Source organism: Sorex araneus, chromosome 5, assembly GCF_027595985.1.
Source record: "Sorex araneus isolate mSorAra2 chromosome 5, mSorAra2.pri, whole genome shotgun sequence".
NCBI classification, from domain to species: Eukaryota; Metazoa; Chordata; class Mammalia; order Eulipotyphla; family Soricidae; genus Sorex; species Sorex araneus.
Window position 1 is genome coordinate 205,147,577 of NC_073306.1, and position 21,001 is coordinate 205,168,577.

General features: G+C 43.9%; 1 protein-coding gene across 3 annotated transcripts; it reads left to right on the forward strand.

The window, feature by feature from the left end:
• The first annotated feature begins 32 nt into the window (after nt 1-32).
• Nucleotides 33-18,906, forward strand: THAP9 (THAP domain containing 9). Of its 3 annotated transcripts, XM_055140311.1 has the most exons (5): nt 33-159; nt 5,140-5,335; nt 7,004-7,319; nt 8,751-8,901; nt 14,876-18,906. In XM_055140311.1, exons 1-5 carry the CDS (start codon nt 80-82, stop codon nt 16,749-16,751), a joined length of 2,619 nt encoding a protein of 872 aa, XP_054996286.1. In that variant the 5' UTR covers nt 33-79; the 3' UTR covers nt 16,752-18,906. The 3 variants fall into 3 exon arrangements, with proteins under 3 accessions (XP_054996286.1, XP_054996288.1, XP_054996287.1); XM_055140313.1 differs by lacking the exon at nt 14,876-18,906 and having other exon boundaries at nt 7,004-7,180; nt 8,751-8,880; XM_055140312.1 differs by lacking the exons at nt 33-159; nt 5,140-5,335 and having other exon boundaries at nt 7,046-7,180.
• The last annotated feature ends 2,095 nt before the right edge of the window (nt 18,907-21,001 follow it).

Below are 21,001 nucleotides of genomic sequence, written 5' to 3' on the forward strand. Positions count from 1 at the left end.
CGGAGCTGAGGGCGTCTCATTCCCATGCCGCCGCCGCCGCCGCCGCCTCGCGGAAGGGGGAGCCCCGCGCAGCCTCAAGATGACCCGGAGTTGCTCGGCGGTGGGCTGCAGCACGCGGGACACCGTGCTGAGCCGGGAGCGCGGCCTCTCCTTCCACCAGTGCGTGAGAGCAGCTCCCGCGAGCCCCGGCGCCGGGCCACGGTGGGGCGGGGCCGCTCGCCGCGTGTCGCCGTCGCCGTGACGTGCGTAGCGTGAAGCGAGGGGGCTAGAAGGGGGCGTCGCTCCGCGTGGAGAGACTCTGCCCGCAGACTCGCCGCTCAGTCTCTCCTCTCAGATCTTCCCCTCAGATTTTCCCCTCAGACTCTTACCTCAGTCAGTCTCTTCCCTCAGGCTGACGGGCGGCTCTCGCTCGCTCGCTCTCTGTCTCTCTCTCTCTCTCTCTGTCTCTCTCTCTCTCCTCTCTCCTCTCTCCTCTCTTTCTCTTTCTCCTCTCTTGTCTGCCGGCCCAGCCGCAGTTGCTGGGAAGGCGTTCTTGGCGACCTCTGGGGTTGTCGTCGCTCTGCACCTGGCCGCAAGGAGAAGGGGGGCGGGGAGGAGGGCAGGTGGAAAGATCTGGAAGGCCTGCGCTGCCCTTCCTGAGGGTGCCCGTGTGCGGGCTGGTGTTCCCGTGTGTGCGGTAGTTCTGGAAATGCCGTGGGGCTGGAGCCTTGGCGGGGAGGGTGCTTGCCCTGCCATCGGCCCGTGTTCGCCGGCGTCCCATATGGTGCTCCTGAGCATCGCCTGAAGTGACTCCTGAGTGCAGAGCCAGGACTGGCATGTGGCCCCCGAAACAAATCGTCAGGGGCCCGCGGGATCCGGCCGTGCATGCCATGGAAGGGCTTTTTGCGTCTGGTACAAGCTGATGGGAAGTCGCAGGGGCTGACGTAGACCCCAACCTAGCTACGGTACAGCCCTGCACGCGGTGACCCGGGGTCGATCCCCGGCACCACACCTGGTTCCCCCACCCCGGCTAGGAGTGATCTCTGAGCACAGCCCTTGTGGACAACCGCCCTGCCCCACCCTTCCTCAGTAGTACCCAAAAAAACATTAACCGTTAACTTGTTAGATAATTTGACACGGACTGTACCTTTATTAGAAGGGGGGAGGGGAGCAGGGAGGAACTTGTATCTGACCTCGAATTTTTTTTTTTTCTAGGTGGGTTTTCTGGGGATGGGAACTGGGAGTAGCATGGAAAAACAGGAAACAGTTTTTGCAGATAATAGTGTGGAGAAGTGAAAAGCACACCTTGGAGACGTGTTATCAGTTGTTGGACCACACCCTGCATTGCTCCCAGGGGACTGGAATGCTTGGGACCCAGCATGCCCCCAGCATGCCTCCAGAACCTTGCCCTGAAGGGCATCCAGCAGGGGACTCCCTGCCTGCATAGCTCCACTCCAGTCCTTTGAGCTCTCTCCAACGTGGAGAAAATTTTGTTGTGATAAGGGACAGGGATGCTCAGTGGTCGCGTTGTTACCAGTGCAGTGCTGGTGATCTATTGTTGGCACCCCGTGCACACTAATACAATTAAAATGGTAAAAGTCGAGTTTAGAATTATAACAGTATTCAGTTGCTTTAAGTGGTGCTGAAATTTCTGCAGAGATGCAGAAATGTCTTAGTGTAACGTAGTCGCATTTATTTTTTGCTTCTACTTGCTTGGTTAATGGTATTTAAACTTTCAGACACTTTATCTTCAGTGTTGTGGAGGGTTCTGCCTATGTTTTGCTCCATGAACCTTAGGGATTCAGGTCTGACATTGAGGTTTTTTTGTTTTGGTTTTTTGGGTCACATCCAGCAATACTCAGGGGTTACTCCTGGAGGTGCTTGGGGGACCATACGGGATGCTGGGGATTGAACCTGGATCGACTGTGTGCAAGGCAAATGCCCTACCCGCTGTACTGTCGCTCCAGCCCTTGATATTGAGATCTTTAATCCATTTTGAGCTGATTTTTGTGCCTGGAGTTAGAGAGAGGTCAGAGTTCTTTTTTGTTCTTTTCTATTTTTTTTTTTATGTAGCTGCCAATTTCCCCAGCATCACTTGTTGAAGGGCTTTCTTTGCTTCATACTCTTGCTCCTTTATCAAGGATTAAGTGATCATATATTTGACAGTCTGTAACAAGATAGCACTGTAGTCCCGTTGTTCATCGCTCGTGTAGGCACTAGTAACGTCTCCATTGTGAGACTTGTTACTGTTTTTGGCATATCAAATACACCATGGGTAGCTTGCCGACTCTCTGAGAGGTATGTCTATATCTGTTACTGTATTTTGGATATGAAGATGCCACGGGGAGCTTGCCAGGCTTTCCCAAGTGGGCAATAGGCTCTCGGTAGCTTGTCATGTTCTCTAAGAGCCCAAGAGCCCGGCAGCTACCTCTGGCATTTTCAATATGCCAAAAGCAGTAACAATAGGTCTCATTCCCCTGACCCTGTAAGAGCCTCCAGTCATTGGGAAAGATGAGAGGCTGCTAAAATCTCAGGGCTGAGTGTAATAGAGGCATTACTGGTGCCCCCTCGAATAAATTGACAAAGGACAGTGAATGTGAGACTGTGGGGCTGATGCCTCCCATTTTAAACTACCTTTGAGTCTTTTCCTTGGGGGTGGGAGGGTTTAAGTACTTGCCTAAAGCCACTGAACCCCTCACACAGTTTTCAGATTTAAGGAGAAGAAGCCCTGAAGGCTATTTGCCCCTTTGCCCCTCCTTCCATTGATAACCAAAGGGAGCCTGCATTTCCCTCCAAGTCCTGTTAACCTTTTAATTACTGTAGCCTGAGACCTTTTAACCCTGCTTTCTTGAAATAGAATAAGGATCACTGAATTATCTTGCTAAATCCAAGGGGGCATTTTTAGGTCTTTGTGTTTTGTGTTCGGGCCACACCTTGCAGTCCTCAGGGACCACTTCTAACCAGGCTTCTGGGGACCTTTTGTGGTGCTGGGGATTACATTTGGGTCAGCTGCGCACAGGCAGGTGCCCTAACCCCTGTACTATCTCTATGGCTCCTGGGATTAACATTTAAAAGAAATTACGAACTCTGAACTTTGGTAGTAAATAATTGGGTGTGACAAATTAAAATTAATTCATACTTCAAAATAGTCCAGAAAGTGTATACCAATTATAATTTACATTCTCATTAACATATTTAAGTTAAATTATAGGTTAGTAACAATAAATATTTGGAATCAGTGGGTAACTTAAAACCCTGCCTTGAGAAAATGTAATTCTAATGATCCATAATGCTGCGTGCTTTTCTTTTTTACCAACTTGCTGTGAGTTATAATGCTGCAAATGACAGTTTCACGCATACATCTTTCCTGCTGAACTGTCCCTGGTTCCTCTAAATCTTTCTTAAACTATGGTGCTCTTAGGTTGCTTCTGATTTTGTGCTCAGGAGTGACTCCTGGTGGTTCTGGGGACACAGGCAGTGCCTGGGACCTAAACTGCCTCACCTCTGATCTCTCTGGTTTCTTTCCCCTTTTTTGGTGGGGGGAGGGGGCCATGTGAGTCACTTTGTCCATAGATTATGCAGATGAAATTGTGCATTACAAGGGCTGGAGAGATCCTACAATAGGTAGAATGAATGCTTTGCACAGAGCTGGCCCTAATTTGATCCTCAGTTCCTCATGTGGTCCTCCAAGCACCACTTGGAGTAGTTCCTGAGTGCAGAGCCAGGAGTAACCCCTAGCACTGCCCAAAAACAAACAACAGAGAAAGGAAAATGTCCGTTGCAAACCATAGCAGCAAGTGGTGGGGACTGGAAGCCACTGCCAGGCCTTGAGCAGTGCCGAGCTGTCACCCATGTCCTAGTACCAGCGGACTTGCACCCTTCACAGCCTCCTGAAGACACCCAGGGATGGCTAGAAGCAAGGACACCCCCTCTTGTGGGCTCTTTGGACACCCCAGATGACACTGAGGCATCATGCTAGAAGCTAGATAGCTCCACTCTTTTTGTTTTGGGGGTTTTTTGTTTGTTTGCTTGCCTTTTTTTTTTTTTTTTTTTTTTGCTTTTTGGGTCACACCTGGTGATGCATGGGGGTTACTCCTGGCTTTGCACTCAGGAATTACTTCCAGCAGTGCTCAGGGGACCATATGGGATTCAGGGAATCAAACCCGGGTCGGCTACGTGCAAGGCAAACACCCTACCCACTGTACTATTGCTCCAGCCCCTCCACTTTTTTTTAGTGTTGAGTATTATTAGCTCCTGTACTTTCAGAGGTCAGATTTCAGCAATGACTTAGCATTACCAGACATCAATTAAGATTGTAGTCAAGGGCTGGAGAGATAATAAAGGAGGTAAGCTACCAGCCCCAGATTCGTCCTCGGCACCTAATATGGTCCCCCGCATACCACCAGGGACACTTCTGAGCACAGAACCAGGAATAGCCCCTGAAAACCTCTGGATGTGCCACTGCTATCCCATCCTACCCCCCAAAAAAAGAATATTGTCAATGTTAGTCAAGAAACTTTGAGGGGCCAGAGCAATAGTGTAGCAGATAGGACACTTAGCTTGCATATGACTGACCAGGAGAGATCCCTGAGCACAGAGCCAAGAGCATCTTGAGCATCTGAGCATCACTAGGCGTAGCCACCCCCCCCAAAAAAAAACTACGGAAGATACTTTCAAGAAGTATCTTCACAAGACTTTTGGCTTGGGCCTCATTCTTGCCAGGTAGGATCTCCATGAACTGCTTCTGATATGGGAGTTACTTCCCTCAGAATAAGCCATTCCATAGGGAAAACAGGGAGGAAGAAGTGTTGGGAACTTTTATGGTATTTCTTGGGAGCAAGTCACTAACATCAGCCCATATTCAAGGCGAAGAAAATTAGGTTCCTTCCTGTGCAGGGGGTACCAAGTAATTTAAGGATCTGACTTGAAATCACCACAGAGGAGGAGGAGACAAATTAGCTCAGGTGCTATAGTAGACCCTGAAGACTGATTAATATCAGAATTAGTTCCATGTAAGTGGAAATAGATGACATCATTCATGTAATGGACTAAAAATATCAACTAACAAGTAAAATCAGATTACAAAAGCTAAACTTCAATTACATTGATAATTCTATATGTAATAATTTGTTGTTAATCAAAATGTAATATGATTGCTAGGTTTCCAACTGATACGTTACAACGCTCGAAATGGATCAGGGCCGTGAATCGTGTGGACCCCAGGAGTAAGAAGATTTGGATCCCAGGCCCAGGTGCTATATTGTGTTCCAGACATTTTCAAGAAAGTGACTTTGAATCGTATGGCATAAGAAGAAAATTGAAAAAAGGAGCCGTGCCTTCTGTTTCTCTGTACAAGGTACTTACATCTAGGTGAAAACAAGTCCATTTTACAAGGCCTTGAAGACTCACAGTAGCTTGTCTTATGGCTAGTGTTTTTTAAATTGTATTTTACGCAGCATGAATCCAGTAGTGATAACTTTGATGGTTTTGTTGTATAAGACTACTTACTATATAGCCACAGTTCCCTAGACTCTCGGTCACCGAACTTTTGTCACTTCTATTCAGCTGCTTCTTTCACCCCTGCTGCCTAGTGATTTTAATTTTGTGCTCAAAAGCCAAAGGCTTATCACTCGGTAATGCCCATTTTTCTTTTTTTGTGGTGGAGAGGTGGTCACACCCAGTGGTGCACAAGGGTTACTCCTGGCTCTGCACTCAGGAATTATTCCTGGCGGTGCTCAGGGAACCATATGGGATGCTGGGAATCGAACCCGGGTTGGCTGCAAGCAAGGCAAACACCCTACCCTCTGTGCTATCGCTCCAGCCCCAGCCATTTTTCTTGCTTTTGTTTCAGAACAAGTTACTATTTCTGCATGAATGTGTGTGCTTACATTGTCATATGAACCCTCACTTCTTTTTTGGGGGGTGGGCCACACCTGGTGATGCTCATATGAGTTACTCCTGGCTATGCACTTGGGTGCTCAGGGACTATTTGGGATACTCAGGATCAAACACCTTACGCACAGTACTATTGCTCTGGCCCCAAACCCTTATTTCTTAAACTGGGGTGATTGAATGTGGGGGGTCATGACAAATTTGGCAACAGTATAAGATATCTGAACACACAGCTACCATAAATGAACTCAAACTCAACTGCATGACAAGTCCAGTATGCTTCTGGTAGTTCTCGCCTGTGTTACATTTCTTGGGTGAAAGGGTGTCTCATCTGGACAAAGGTGGAAAAGCTGTAGATGATACATTTGGAAATAGAGATTGGCAGGGGTGAGAACTCAGTGGGCATGTAGGAGTCCTGGGTCTAGTCCCAGCCTGGGTGGACCCCTGGTCACCTTTAAAACTTGGATTATGGGCCTGGGAGATAGTACAAATCGTCATGGGTTTGATTCCTGACACCACATGGTCCCCAGCACTGCTCTAGCACTGCTGGGTATACCCCTAAAGGACCACAGCATCGAATCTTCTGGCCCTTGCACCAAACCTCCAGGCCAGTTGGCCAAAAATTACTGGTGGAGGGGCTGGAGTGATAGCACAGCGGGTAGGGCATTTGCCTTGCACGCGGCCAACCCGGGTTCGAATCCCAGCATCCCATACGGTCCCCTGAGCACTGCCAGGGGTAATTCCTGAGTGCATGAGCCAGGAATGACCCCTGTGCATTGCCAGGTGTGACCCAAAAAGCAAAAAAATAAATAAATAAACAAAAATTACTGGTGGAGCCTCAGATCTCCTAAGCATCACTTAGGAGACCCCCAGAAACAAAAAAATCAGAGTATGGCCTTTTCTGTTCTAACTAAGTCTCCACAATGGCAGGTGGGTGCTTTGCATTTGCTGGTTTGGGGTTTTGCCGTACCTGGCCGTGCTCTGGAAACTGCTGAGGATCAAAGCCAGGACCAAACCTGGGATCCCATCTGGACACACACGCTCCAGCCCATTGCATTCTCTCCAGGGTATTTTTTATAGATGACTTCTGTCGGGGCATCTCCAAAATAACCTCCGTGTATTTCTGCTATAGGTTCTTCAGGGTACACCCCTTAAAGGTAAAGCAAAACAGAAGGTCCTAAAGCAGTCGCTTCCTGACAGTTCTCTCGAGACCGCCGCTGAGGACCATAACTACAGTTTAAGGACACCTCTGACAACCAGCGTAGAGACCAGCGTAGAGAAGCTGGCCGAGGTGCAGCAGATGCTCCAGGTACCCCAAAAGAGGCTCGTTTCTGTAGAAAACTGTACATTGATCAAGAAGAGAAAGGACTTAAAATTAATTGACGCCCTTGTAGAAGAGAAACTACTTTCTGAAGAAACAGAGTTTCTGCTCCGTGCACAGTTTTCAGGTATATCATCCAGAGATCTGTGAAAGTCACAAAACAGCTATTATTGTTTCTGAACTATCTTTAAGTATCTATTTTTGTTTTACCTGTGGAAATACTCTTGGCAAAGAAATGAAGCCTTAGTACCACAGCCCAGACTACAAAGGCCAGGGAGATGGTTCAGTGAGCTTGACATGTGCTTAGTTAGCATGGAGTTGGCCTCCATCGTACCCTTCATACCCTGAGCACAGAGCCACGAGTGGAACACAAGCACTGCTGAGTATGGCCCTCAAGGCAAAAAGAAATTTTTTTAAAGAATACAATTCAATGTCTATTACAGGAAAAGCAAATAAGTGTATGAATGATAAAATTTAATGTTGACCAGTGCTTCAGTGACCTAGAGGTTACTTGCATGAAACTTGGACCTCTGCACATGAAACATGTACTCCATTGTACTCCATAGGGCAGAGATATAGTACGGTAAGGTTCTCTCTCTCTCTCTCTATATATATATAGAGAGAGAGAGAGAGAGAGAGATAAACGTAAGGTGCTTGCCTTTAACGCAGCCGACCCAGATTCAATTTCTGGCACCCCATATCATCGCCTGAGCAATGCCAGGAGTGGTTCCTGAGTGCGAAGTCAGTAGTAACCGCTGAACATCCCTGGGTACAGCACAAAAACAGACTGAAGCATGTTCTATTATTACTAGAAAAGTATGGGTCTTTCTAAAGGAGGGGAGGCTATTTTGTGTGTGTTTTTAAGAGGTTAATAGAGATAATAAATGTGGTTCCCGCCAAAGATAGGATTTTTTTTTCCTTAGTGATAGGCAAGATTATCTGTTCATTCTCATTAGCATCTTTTCCTAGAAATGTTTCTTTGGGAAGTGGGGTCACACCTGGCTCTGTGTTTGGGGGTTCCTCCTGGGAGACCATACACAGTACCTAGGTCAGCTAGCCTGGTGCAAGGCAAGCCCTTTAGTCCCTATGCCGTCTCAAGCCCCCGGAAATGTCTCTTGTCTTTGGTTTTCACCCTTAGATAAACGGTAACCAGGGAACAAAAATAAGTAAATGTTTTCACAATCCAAAGATTTTTTGCAGTTACTTCCTCTTCCTCTGAAAATCTCTATTCTGACTACCAATGAATAATAAAATAATAATTTAAGTCGAAACATTTTTCTTTTTCTCTCTCTCTCTCTCTCTCTCTCTCTCTCTCTCTCTCTCTCTCTCTCTCACTCTTTCTAGTGAATTATCCAGAATAAATTGGTCAAGAGGTCTGAAATTAGCTCTGGACTAAGTTATCATGGGATTCGGTTTTTTTGGGTTTTTTGTTTTTGTTTTTGTTTTTTTGGCCTATTAATGCCCAGCTACAATTTTGTACCCAAATGCTCTGATGTGTACTTGAATATGTTAACTACACATTTTTCATCCTAGTGAGTAAATCCATTTCTTTTAACAGATTTTAAGTGGGAATTATATAACTGGAGAGAGATAGCTGAGTACTCTACAGAAATGAAACAGTTCGCGTGTACACTCTACTTGTGTAGTAGCAAAGTCTATGATTACGTGAGAAAGATTCTTAAACTGCCTCATTCTTCCATCCTCAGAACGTAAGTGAATGCTTTTCAGATGTTAGGCAAATATTTTGTTCATTTACTTATTTTTATACATTAAGGCTATTGTATTTGTCATTTTTGTCTTATTATAAACTTCTTGATGGCACTTGCATATTACTATAGCAGTGATAATATTTCTCACACACACACAGAACGATATTGAGTCTAATGAAATTCTTTATTCTCAAGAATCATTCCTGGTGGTGCTCAGGGGACCAGATGGGATGGCAGGGACTGATCCCCAGTCAGGCACATGCAAGGCAAATGCCCTACCCACTATACTACTAAGTATGCCCTACCTGTTTTGAAGAATATGTTTTTGGTAAAGTAGTCAGAGCCTCTTGAAATGAAGCAAGGCTGATTTTACAGACTCATGTACTGGTAGTTTATCATCTTCCCATCCTGTGAGTTTGTTGGTAAATGTTCTCCCCATGTTTCTTGCTGTTACCTCCTTATGCTTGTGTCCATGTGTTTCTGTGAAAAGATTTCTCTTTTTATGAGGACGTGTTCATGTCAGATTAGGATACACTTTAATGGCCTTTTTTTTTTTTTCTCTTTTTGGGTCACACCCAGCATTGCACAGGGGTACTCCTGGCTCTGCACTCAGCAATTAATTACTCCTAACGTGGGGGACCATATGGGATGCTGGGAATCTAACTTGGGTCGGCTGCATGCAAGACAAACGCCCTACCTGCTATGCTATCACTCCAGCCCAAATGGCCTCTTTTAACTTTATATTTTCAGCTGGGTATGGACGACTAGGTGGGCCACACCCTGAAGTACTCCTGGGTCTGTTCTCAGGGACCACTCCTGGAAGTGCTTAGAGGGACCTATATAACACTGGAGATCAAAGTTGATCACGTTCAAGGCAGCCACCCTAACCCCTGTCCTCTCATCTCTCCAGCCCTTCTTTTAACTTTTATTACCTATGTAAAGACCTTATCCAAATCAGGTCACCCTCAGAGCTCCTGGAGTTTAAGACTCCCACATACCAGTTCAGCCCATCCCAGTCACTTCCTTGCTGCCTAAGCCTCCTGCAGACCAAATGCCTTCAGTTTGCTGTGACTTACTGGCCTCTCTGAGATGCAGCTCCTACTGGGCCCTGTGGTTCTGCCTTACATACCGTTTCCAGTCGTGAGACATTTCTTGTTTCTTGCCTTAAGGATTCCATCTGCTGGGAAAGTTTGAAATCTGAATAGAACTCGCCCATTGTCCACATTAGTTCTGGTGATGGGTCCTCACTCTTCAGGCTCAGATTAGCTAGTCTGTCCTCCCACTATTTCTGGATGATGGACCCTCTAGTAATTAAGCCCCTTAAGTCTGTGAACCATGCAAATAGAATGACCAGTCCTGGTGCTCGGTTCTGCCAGCCTTCTGCTGGCATGACGCCTGGAACAGAGTGACCTCTTGATAAATACCTGCGGCATGAAGAATTGGCACACTGGTTACTTACAAGTTTGAACAGCTGTAAGAAAGATATGCATTGGCCATCAAAAGAGTGGCACTCGGTTCACTGGAGTGAGGGAGACTGAGGCCAGAACCCCTCCCCCACTCCTGGAAGGTGCCTCTGGCTTTTCACCACTTCAGCAGTATTAAAACTAATATTATGTTTTTGTTTTGGGGCCATACTTTGCGAGGCTCCTGGCTCTTTTGTTCAGATATTGATCCAGAGGTGCCAGGGGTTGAACCCTGTGCATAGTACGCATCTTAGCTGCTGTACTCTCTGCCTTAGCTTTAAAACTTGAAAATGGGCGCTGAACTGGAGAACTGCTTATGGATCCCATCTATCTTAGGGAAAACATCTCTTTTGTTGTTGTTGTTATAATTGGGCTGGAGCGATAGCGCAGCGGGTAGGGCGTTCAGCTTTCATGTGGCCGACCCGGGTTCGATTCCTCTGCCTCTCTCAGAGAGCCCGGCATGCTACCGAGAGTATCCCACCCACATAGCAGAGCCTGGCAAGCTCCCCGTGGTGTATTGATATGCCAAAAACAGTAACAAGTTTCACAATGGAGACGTTACTGGTGCCTGCTTGAGCAAATCGATGAGCAACGGGGTGACGGTGACAGTTGTTATAATTGACTTAACATTAGTTTCTTTTAGGTAGGATTCAGTGTTTGTGTAAATAAGAACATGATCACCACTAAAAGTCTGTTCATGTCACCAAACACATGTACAATTCCTTTATTTCCTTACAGTTGTTTTTTTTTTTTTTAATAAAATTTATGGGGCTGGAGCAATAGCACAGCGGGTAGGGCATTTGCCCTGCACCCGGTCGACCCAGGTTTGATTCCCAGCATCCCATATGGTCCCCAGAGCACTGCCAGGAGTGATTCCTGAGTGCAGAGCCAGGAGTGACCCCTGTGCATTGCCAGGTGTGCCCCCAAAGGCAAAAATGACTAAAAATTTTAAAATTTTTAAAAATAAAATTTGGAGGCCACACCTGGCAGCACGCAGGCCTTACTCCTGATTCTGTGCTCTGGGATCCCACCTGGTCAGCTGCGTGCAAGTGCCTTACCTGCTGCATCGTTTCTCTGACCCCATTTTTTCTTATAAGTTTTATGACTTTAATAACTTTCAAGTATACAATATAGTATTGTTAGCTTTGGGCACTGACTGTACACTAGCACCTGGTTTTATTTTACTTATTTGGAGGGATTAACACACTCAGCAGTGCTCAGGGGCATTCCCTGGCTCTGTGCTCGAGACTGACCTCTGCTAGTGCTCACAGAACCATAATCAGCTGTACTATATCTCCAGCCCTTTCCCTTTTTTTTTTTTTTTGGTTTTTGGGTCACACCCGGCGATGCACAGGGGTTACTCCTGGCTCATGCACTCAGGAATTATTCCTGCTGGTGCTCGGGGGACCATATGGGATGCTGGGATTCGAACCATATTAAGATACATGCCTTGTGTGCATGAGTCCTGGGTTTGATCCCTGGCAAAAATAAGTCAAAATTTCAGGGGCCAGAGAGATAGTACAGCAGGTGAGGTACTTGGCAGCCACACCGTAGTTGAGTCCCTGGCACCATATGTGGTCCCCTAAGTACCACCAGGGATAGTCCCAGAACACCACTGGGTATGACCAAAAATTAAGATAAAATTGTAGCATGGCGTTCGCCTTGCATGCAAACAGCTGGGTTCAATTCCCAGAACCCCATATTGCCCCCTGAGCTCACCAGGAATGATCCCTGAGTACAGAGTCAGGAACACCTAAGCACTTCTGTTTTTGACCCAAAAACAACAAAAACTTTTTAAAAATAACTATATGCCATCTTCATCTTGGGAATTCAGGGGGCACTAAAGGATACACAAGAAACCGTTTTTATAGATATATTATGCATGTTCCTCCTCCTACACCTTTTTTGTCTCAGGCCTTCTTGTCTATAAGAGTTTAGAAGCTTAACTGGTTTGGGGGCTAGAGGGAGAATATAGTTGGTAAGATGCTTGCCTTGCACATGATATGCCCGAGTTCAAACCCAGCATCCCATAGGGTTCCCTGAGCACTGCCAGGAGTAATTCCTGAGTGCAGAGCCAGGAACAACCTCAGAGCACTGCCGAGTGTGGCCCAAACCAAACCAAAAAGGAAAAATCAAGATCACCTTAACTGGTTTTAGACTTTGGGCTTTATGTGAGGCATTCCATATATACCTTTTGTTTCTCCAAGTTTTGTTTTCATTTACTCAGTTTTCTTTATTCCTGCCCCCTTTTTGGTGAGGGAAGGAGTGGAGGGAGAGGTTAGTGAGTCACTGAAGCTGGACCTGGGGCCTCATATCTTGGCTTCTTTATTTCCTGTCCCTTCGCATCAGCTCCTGACTATTTGAGCATCTAACTGTTCCAAGTCACACTTTTTAAGTTTAGGTTGATGTATTTGCTTTTAGGGTCAGATCTGGTGGTGTCTGGGGATTATTCTCAACTCAGAGCAGTCAGGGGGAGACTATATGGTACCAGGGATAGAACCTGGAGCTCCTGCATGCAAGGCATGCACTTCCCTGCCTTTGAGCCATCTCCCTTGCCTCTAAATTTACCAGACTTTAAAAATATATCTCGGTGGGGCTGGAGCAATAGCACAGCGGGTAGGGCGTTTGCCTTGCATGCGGCTGACCCGGGTTCAATTCCCAGCATCCCATATGGTCCCCTGAGCATCGCCAGGGGTGATTCCTGAGTGCAGAGCCAGGAGTAACCTCTGTGCATTGCCGGGTGTGACCCAAAAAGCAAAATAAATAAATAAAAATAATAAAAATGCATCTCGGGAGCTGGAGAGATAGTCCAGAGGTTATCATGCTTGCCGTGGACTCTACTCATCTGTCCCTGGTTGGGTCCTTAGTGCCGCATATGGTCCCGCATAGGAGTAATCCCTTAGCACCACCAGGTTCCCCACCGCCAACACCAATAAATTAATACTCTGATCGTGTGTGTGTGTGTGTGTGTGTGTGTGTGTGTGTGTGTGTGTGTGTATGCGTGTGCGTGTGCATACCAGGGATTGAATCCAGGCCTCACACAGGCAAGGCACGTGCGCTACCACTATGTCACAACCCAATACAATATACCTTTTACATAGATTATAAACTACTTAATCAAATTTCTTTTTCACCCTGTAACTTTTTCAGGTATATTGATGCAACCTGAAAGTGACTTAATAGGTCATAAGTGGCATTAAATTATGAATTATTTGTGTGTATGTATGTATATCATAGATATGTGTAGGTGTAATAAGTCTCTGTGGCATATTACTACATAAATTCTGTTTATGGAACTTCTAGGTTACAGCAGAATACTTGGCCATTTTTGCTTGATTAAATGGTTGGTTTCGGGGCCATACTGTGGTTTTCTGGCCACTCCCAGCAGAACTCAAGACGGTGGTGCTGGGCACTCTCAGCACATTTCAGCTCTCTCCACCCATGTAGCAAAACACTTAGAAACCACAACCCTGAAAGTGTCGATTAAGTAGAACTTGGCTATCCCAAAATAAATCGCGTAACCAAGCATGTGACCACATCAGACACCCTCATAGAAGACACGTTACAGAAGTAGACCAGTTGAGATTGACTTGTCAACCTCTACTTCATTTCCGTTTAGGTTTTATTTTGCCGACAGTTATTAATCTTGTTTTTTTTTGTTTTTGTTTTTTTTTGTTTTTTGCTTTTTGGGTCGCACCTGGCGATGCACAGGGGTTACTCCTGGCTCTGCACTCAGGAATTACTCCTGGCAGTGCTCAGGGGACCATATGGGATGCTGGGAATTGAACCCGGGTCGGCCGCGTGCAAGGCAAACACCTTACCCGCTGTGCTATCTCTCCAGCCCCTAATCTTGTTGGTTTATAATCTGTGACAAACTAGAAAGAATTACATGAGCTCTGAATGTCATGGGTTCTGCAGGCAGCCCCTGTGACAGGAGTGGATACCGAGCAGCCTGGGACGGTGGGAAGGAATTTCTGAAACATAGTATGGGCCTGGCAGGGTGATGGCAGATCTTCGGGGCATATTTTGAGGCCGTGGAAGGAGGTTTACCTAATGCTCACAGGTCTCTCGGGAATGGATCTTCACGTTTGTTCGCCAATAAAAGCATGTTGTGAGCTAAGTGGCCTAGGTGCTCCCTTGGTGCACTTTCCAGATCTACACAACAAACTCAGTGTATCACAAGTTCTCAGTTTCCTTCCCTTCAATCACCTTCTTATTTTAATAAATTCACAGGTAAGTCCCTTAGCACAAACTGGCCAGATGATTTGTAATTTTTTTAAGTAAATAAGAATTTTATAATCTGCATCTAAAAATACTACTTGTGTTCTAAGATTCTATATTTGATAAGGTGAGCATATGCATATGTCATTGAAAATGTCCGTAGAATTTGACTATATGCCCTTGGCTTCATTTCTTCAAAAAGTTTATGCTTATTTTAAGTATCTTTGAAGATAGTTCCCCTTTGGTTTCTTCATTTTAGTTATAGTGTTTTCATGTTTCATATTTCCTAGATGGCTCTCCAAGTGCAAACCCAGTCCAGGTTTCAACAGCAGCATTTTTTCTTTTCTGCAACAAAGAGTAGAGACCGGAGACCAACGCTATCAGTACTGTTCACTGATAATTAAAGGTGTTTCTCTGAAGCAGCAGCTTCAGTGGGACCCCAGCGACCACCATTTGCAAGGGTTCATGGACTTTGGTCTTGGCAGGCTGGATGCCGATGAAATGCCACTGGCCTCTGAAACTATTTTATTAATGGCAGTGGGGATTGCCGGTCACTGGAGAACTCCTCTTGGTTACTTTTTTGTAAACAGGGAATCTGGCTATTTGCAGGCCCAGCTGCTCCGTCTGACGATTGGAAAATTGAGTGACATAGGGATCACGGTTGTGGCCGTGACCTCAGATGCCACAGGACACAGTGTGCAGATGGCCAAAGTGTTGGGGATCCACATCAGTGAAGACAATATGAAGTGCACATTTCAGCATCCTTCATCCTCTTCTCAACAGATTGCCTATTTCTTTGATTCCTGCCACTTGCTGAAGTTAATACGCAACACGTTTCAGGATTTCCAAAGCATTCGGTTCATGCACGGCACAGCACATTGGCAGCACCTTGTGGAGTTAGTAGCTCTAGAGGAAAAGGAATTATCAGATTTGGAAAAGATCCCAGGAAAGCTGGCAAACCTGAAGAACCATGTACTCAAAATGAATTGTGCTGCCCAGCTATTCAGTGAGAGTGTGGCCAGTGCATTAGAATATCTTCTCTCACTGGGTCTGCCTCCTTTCCAGAACTGTACCGGCACCATCCATTTCTTACGCTTGATTAACAATCTGTTTGACATATTCAATAGTAGAAACTGTTATGGAAAGGGACTCAAAGGACCTCTGTTGCCTGAGACTTTTAGTAAAATTAATCATGTATTCAGTGAAGCCAAGACTATTTTTGTTACATTATTCGACACTAGCAATAATCAAATAATTAAAAGTAAACGAAAACTCGGATTCCTGGGATTTTTACTTAATGCTGAGAGCTTGAAATGGCTCTACCACAATTATGTGTTCCCAAAGGTCATACCTTTTCCATATCTTCTGACTTACAAATTTAGTCAAGATCATTTGGAATTATTTTTGAAGATGCTCAGACAGGTATTACTAATCAGCTCCAACCCTACCTCTATGGCATTCCAGAAGGCTTACCATGATTTGGAGCCCAGATACAGATCACCACATGAAGCTTTTCTTAGTGAAGTCAGCATCCTTGACATTTCAATCGCCCAGAGGACAGATTTGGCCCTTTGGACAGTTCAGCGTCAGTATGGTGGCAGTGCTTTAAAGACTCTTGTTCACAGAAAGAATGTTTGCCTCGACTGGTCTAATTGTTCACTCAGTGAGGCATTGCTAGACCTGACCGATCAGAGGCAAAAGCTCACTTCTTGTGCAGGCTGTATTGCAGATCAGCTGTCTGCTGATCTGCCCTGTGAAGACTGCCTTAGAGCGCTATACGCATCAGATCTCAGAGCCTCTAAGACCGGGTCACTCTTGTGTGTTAAAAAGGTGAATGGTTTGCATCTGCCCTCAGAAAGTCTTTATCACGTCGTAAATATCTGTGAGCGAGTCTTAAGAACCCATTCAGGTATGGCAGTATATGAACTGCTTCCTCAACAGAGGGAATTATACCTTCAACAGGAAGTACTAAGAGAACTTTGTGGGCACATGTCTCTCTTTGTAGAGCTAGATGACCATCTTTTTGATGGAGAAGTATGTGTCACCAACCATTTTGTAAAGTTACTGAAGGATATCATCAGCTGTTTCTTAAAGCTCAGGACTAAAGATGTAGGTCAGTGCCCTTTAAAACAGTCGTCAGGAAGAAATGAAATGAAAGCTTGGTGAAGAAAACACTGGTCATCTTTACGGGATTACACATGTTCATTTTTCTAATACCACTGAGTTCAAACATTTCCTAAATAATGATAGGTACCTACTTAAGGGACCTAAAACACCAAAATTTTTATTAGAAATAATTGTTCAACTCAGCTTACTATTTTTTTTTAATAAAATGGCCATTTTGCACAATAGGTTTACAGTTCTGACCTAAAAGAATATCTAATTATGTACATCACAAAAAAACCGCCACCAACAAAAGAACATCTGCTCATATTTTGGGTATGGTTTGCATTTCAGAGTTACCCAAAATGTAGAAAGCAGTGAGTCAAGGAGCAAATGGTGCTATCTTTGGGTTTATTACTACAAGCCTGAGTTTTATATATATAGATTACAAGTTTTCTGATACCTGAGATTTAGACATATATATGTGTATATATATATATATATATATATATATATATATATATATAGCTGGATATGCTTTCAGCATATTGAATCTACTTTAAAAAACAACAGAATGACAACCAGAATTCCTGAAAGCATCTTTCACAAACAGGCTATCTCCCCTGAAAAAGCTTCGCTTTACCAGTCTAAAAAAAACTGATGAAATACTTTAAAAATCTGGAATATAATTACTTGCCTTTGAAAGTTAAGATGGGATTTGAAAAATTTAGGCTTAAATATCAAATAACAAAAAGTTCCTTTGCTAGAGGACTCTAAAATAGAAGTACTTAAGCTTTCTGTGGTTCCTTGTGCTGCAGCTAAGAGAGGGGTGTAATCTGGGAAGAACATAGGTAATATAATCTTCACGATCTACTATCCTGAACTTTGAATGCCTACTTTTGAATAATAGAGTGGATAATTGTGTTCTATTGGAAGAGCCCACTGTTCATCAGAAAATGAGAAGCCTTGGGGCTGGAGCGATAGCGCAGCGGGTAGGGCGTTTGCCTTGCACACAACCAACCTGGGTTCGAATCCCAGCATCCCATATGGTCCCCTGAGCACCGCCAGGAGTAATTCCTGAGTGCAGAGCCAGGAATAACCCCTGTGCATTGCCGGGTGTGACCCAAAAAGCAAAGAAAAAGAAAAGGAGAAGCCTTTATTTTAACTTTTGAAGTCTGCTCATGTTTAAGGGAGACTGAAATAATGAAAAACATTTTCTTTGTTGATAAAAGAATTTGATGGCACCTGATTAATATATATACTTGAGATAATGGTTAAGAAGAATCTTCATCATATAATGGGTTTCAGAAATTTCAGAGCTTAAATCTGAAGAAGGAAAGTACTAAGAATACTTTTCACCATTCTCGATAAACAGAAAAACATACAGGTACTTCCAAAAATAGGAATATGTTGATGGATAAAAGAAAAACACATTCACCTGTGGGAATATGAAATATAAAACGTAAAACATCTATGCTTACCAATAAGTGAATACTCAGTATTAACATGTAAACTGAAAAATGCAAGATTAATGAGTAGGTAAAAGTTGACTTTTCCTCATTGAAATATCTCTTAGGTACTACTTTAAAAATCTGTTCTACCTCAAAATTTTGATGCACCAGGAGTTGCATTCCATTTTGCACAAGAGCGGTTACCAAGACATCTGGATATTTTGGATTTGGGAGTTGCAAAAGACTTGAGTTTTAATAAGATATTTCAAGATAAATCTTAAAGTAAGTCTGTTAGCAACTCGCCATCTTATTGCTTATATAAACTCAAGGTTTGGGTTGGGTTGGGTTTTGGTTTAGGGCCCACACCCAGTAGTGGTACTTGGTGGTTGTACCCAGTGGTGTTTGGGGGTCCATGTGGTGCAAGGGACTGAACCTGAACTCAGGACTGTTGCATGCAGAGCATAATTTCCAGCTCTTTGAACATTCCCCAGCCCTAAATCCTCCCAATGTTGTACCCGGTTGTCATCATTAAGCCAGGTTCACATCTGTGCCTAATGTTCTTTACTGTAATATATATCTTAAGAACTGAATGTTTTGCATTATTTAAGTGCTGGATAAATTCGATAAACATCGAATGGTATTTTCATCATTGTGTTTAGCACAGTAAGTAGGTTACTCTCTACTGAAAGTTCCAACTCTGGTAGCAGATTTACTTGCTATGCTATATTTTATAGCGAAATTTAAATAAATTATTTATTTCAGTTTGACTAAGGTATCTTGTTTGTAATTTCTACTCAGCAACTTTATCCTTTGTGTTTTGGGAGTCACATTCAGCTGTGCACAGGGCTTACTCTTGTAAAACTCAGGCACTACACATGGTGCCAGGGATTGAACCCGAATCGAGCATGGAAGGCATGTGCCTTACCTGCTGTACTATCTCTTTGACCCAGCTTTATCCTCTTTTCCCCCTTAGAAAACAGGCATTTCCTTCAAAAATGTGTTTTACTCTGACAAAAAGTGCTGGAAGAGTTGGATATCCACCCTCATGCCAAAGTGTTAACTCAGAATGCATCAGACAAAGAAAAATTACAAACTTAGAAGAAAACAATCTTTGAGTCTTAGATTAGGCAATTTCTTAGACATGACACCAAGAAAATTGTTTTTCAACAAAATTAGAAGCTGTCTTCAAAGAGTACCATCAAGACCGTGGAAAACCACCCACAGAAAGAAAGAATTGCAACTCATTCATATAAATGATTTAGGACTTGTATCTGGAATATACAAAGAATTCCTGCAACTAATAAAACAAATAACCCTGGTAGTTCTTTGTTTTGTTGGCTTTGGGGCCACACTGGATAGTGCTCAGGGCGTACTTCCTGCCTCTGCACTCGGGGATCACTCCTGGCGAAGACCAGAGGACCATATCGGTTGCTGGGAATCTACCTGAATTAATGTGTGCAAGGCAAGCACCTTGCTTGCTGTACTATGTCTCCAGCTTCATAAGCCAGACTTTTTCATACATAGGTAATACAAATAGACACTTAAAATATACAAATTGCCTATGTGCTCAATATCAGCTATCCAGAAAAATGTAAATCACAATGACAAAAAAAAAAATCACATCACTTAAATAGGATGGCTATAAGTTAGAAGACAATATTGGCAATTAAAAATGTGGAGAAATTGAAACCCTCACACGTTGTTAATTCTATTCGACTTTGTAGTGCCAGGAATCAAACCCAGGGCCTCACACATGCAAGGCAAATGCCCTACCACTAAACTACCTTCATCCTTGGCCCCACAATGATCTGTTCTGGGTTCTATTCTATTGCATACCACACTCAATTACCCTTTTTGTTTTTAGGCAATTGAAAAATTGAAACTTATTAGATCTGAGGGAAAGGAAGAACTAGATGTTCAAGAGAACACAGGCTTCTCCAGAGTAGAAACAGTCAAGCATAGAGACCCAGAGACAAACGAGATCCATGTTGAAGGAAAACATGGGCTAGAAGAGCGAGCCTGTGTGGAGTCTGAAGTCAGATGAGAACTCCATCTTTATTCCAGAAATCTTTGGCTATCCTAGTTGTGCCTTACCATTAAAAAATTTTGTAACAGGCTTATCAACTCTTCTACAGAAATTCCTTCTGAGCTTTTTACTGGAGTTAAATATACTGATCAATTTGGAGAATTGGATCTTCCAATCCGTAACATGGCGTATCTTGTTATGTATCCTAGGTCATTTGACTTTATCAGTGTCCTCAACATTTCGGTTTTCAAATTTTAACATTTTAGTTTCCAAATGTGGATAGTACAATTGTTTCTAATTGTACATAGCAATAGAATTGTGTATTCTGTCTTTACTAGGTCCTAGTAGTTTCTCAATGTCCTTTGACATTTCTATCTTGATTATATTTTCTTTTGCTTCATTGACCTCCAACAGTGTTGGAACAGATCCCAACCCTAGGGGGAAAACAGTCTTCACCTAGTTATTTTTCATCTAAGTTGCTGTTAGCCATACCTTGCAGATTCCTTGTATTCCTAGTTTGGTAAGGCGGTTTTTTCCCTTTTAATCATAAATGAGTTTTTGAATTTTGAGTTGAATTTTGTCAGGCAGTTTTTCCATTTTTTAAAAAAATTACCATAATAGGGGGCTGGAGCAATAGCACAGCGGGTAGGGCATTTGCCTTGCACGCGGCCAACCCGGGTTCAAATCCCAGCATCCCATATGGTCCCCTGAGCACTGCCAGGAGTAATTCCTGTGCATCGCCAGGTGTGACCCAAAAAAGCAAAAAAAAAAAAAAAAAAAAAAAGAATTACCATAATATTTACCCTTTCATTTTGTGGGTGTTGGGGAATCAAATC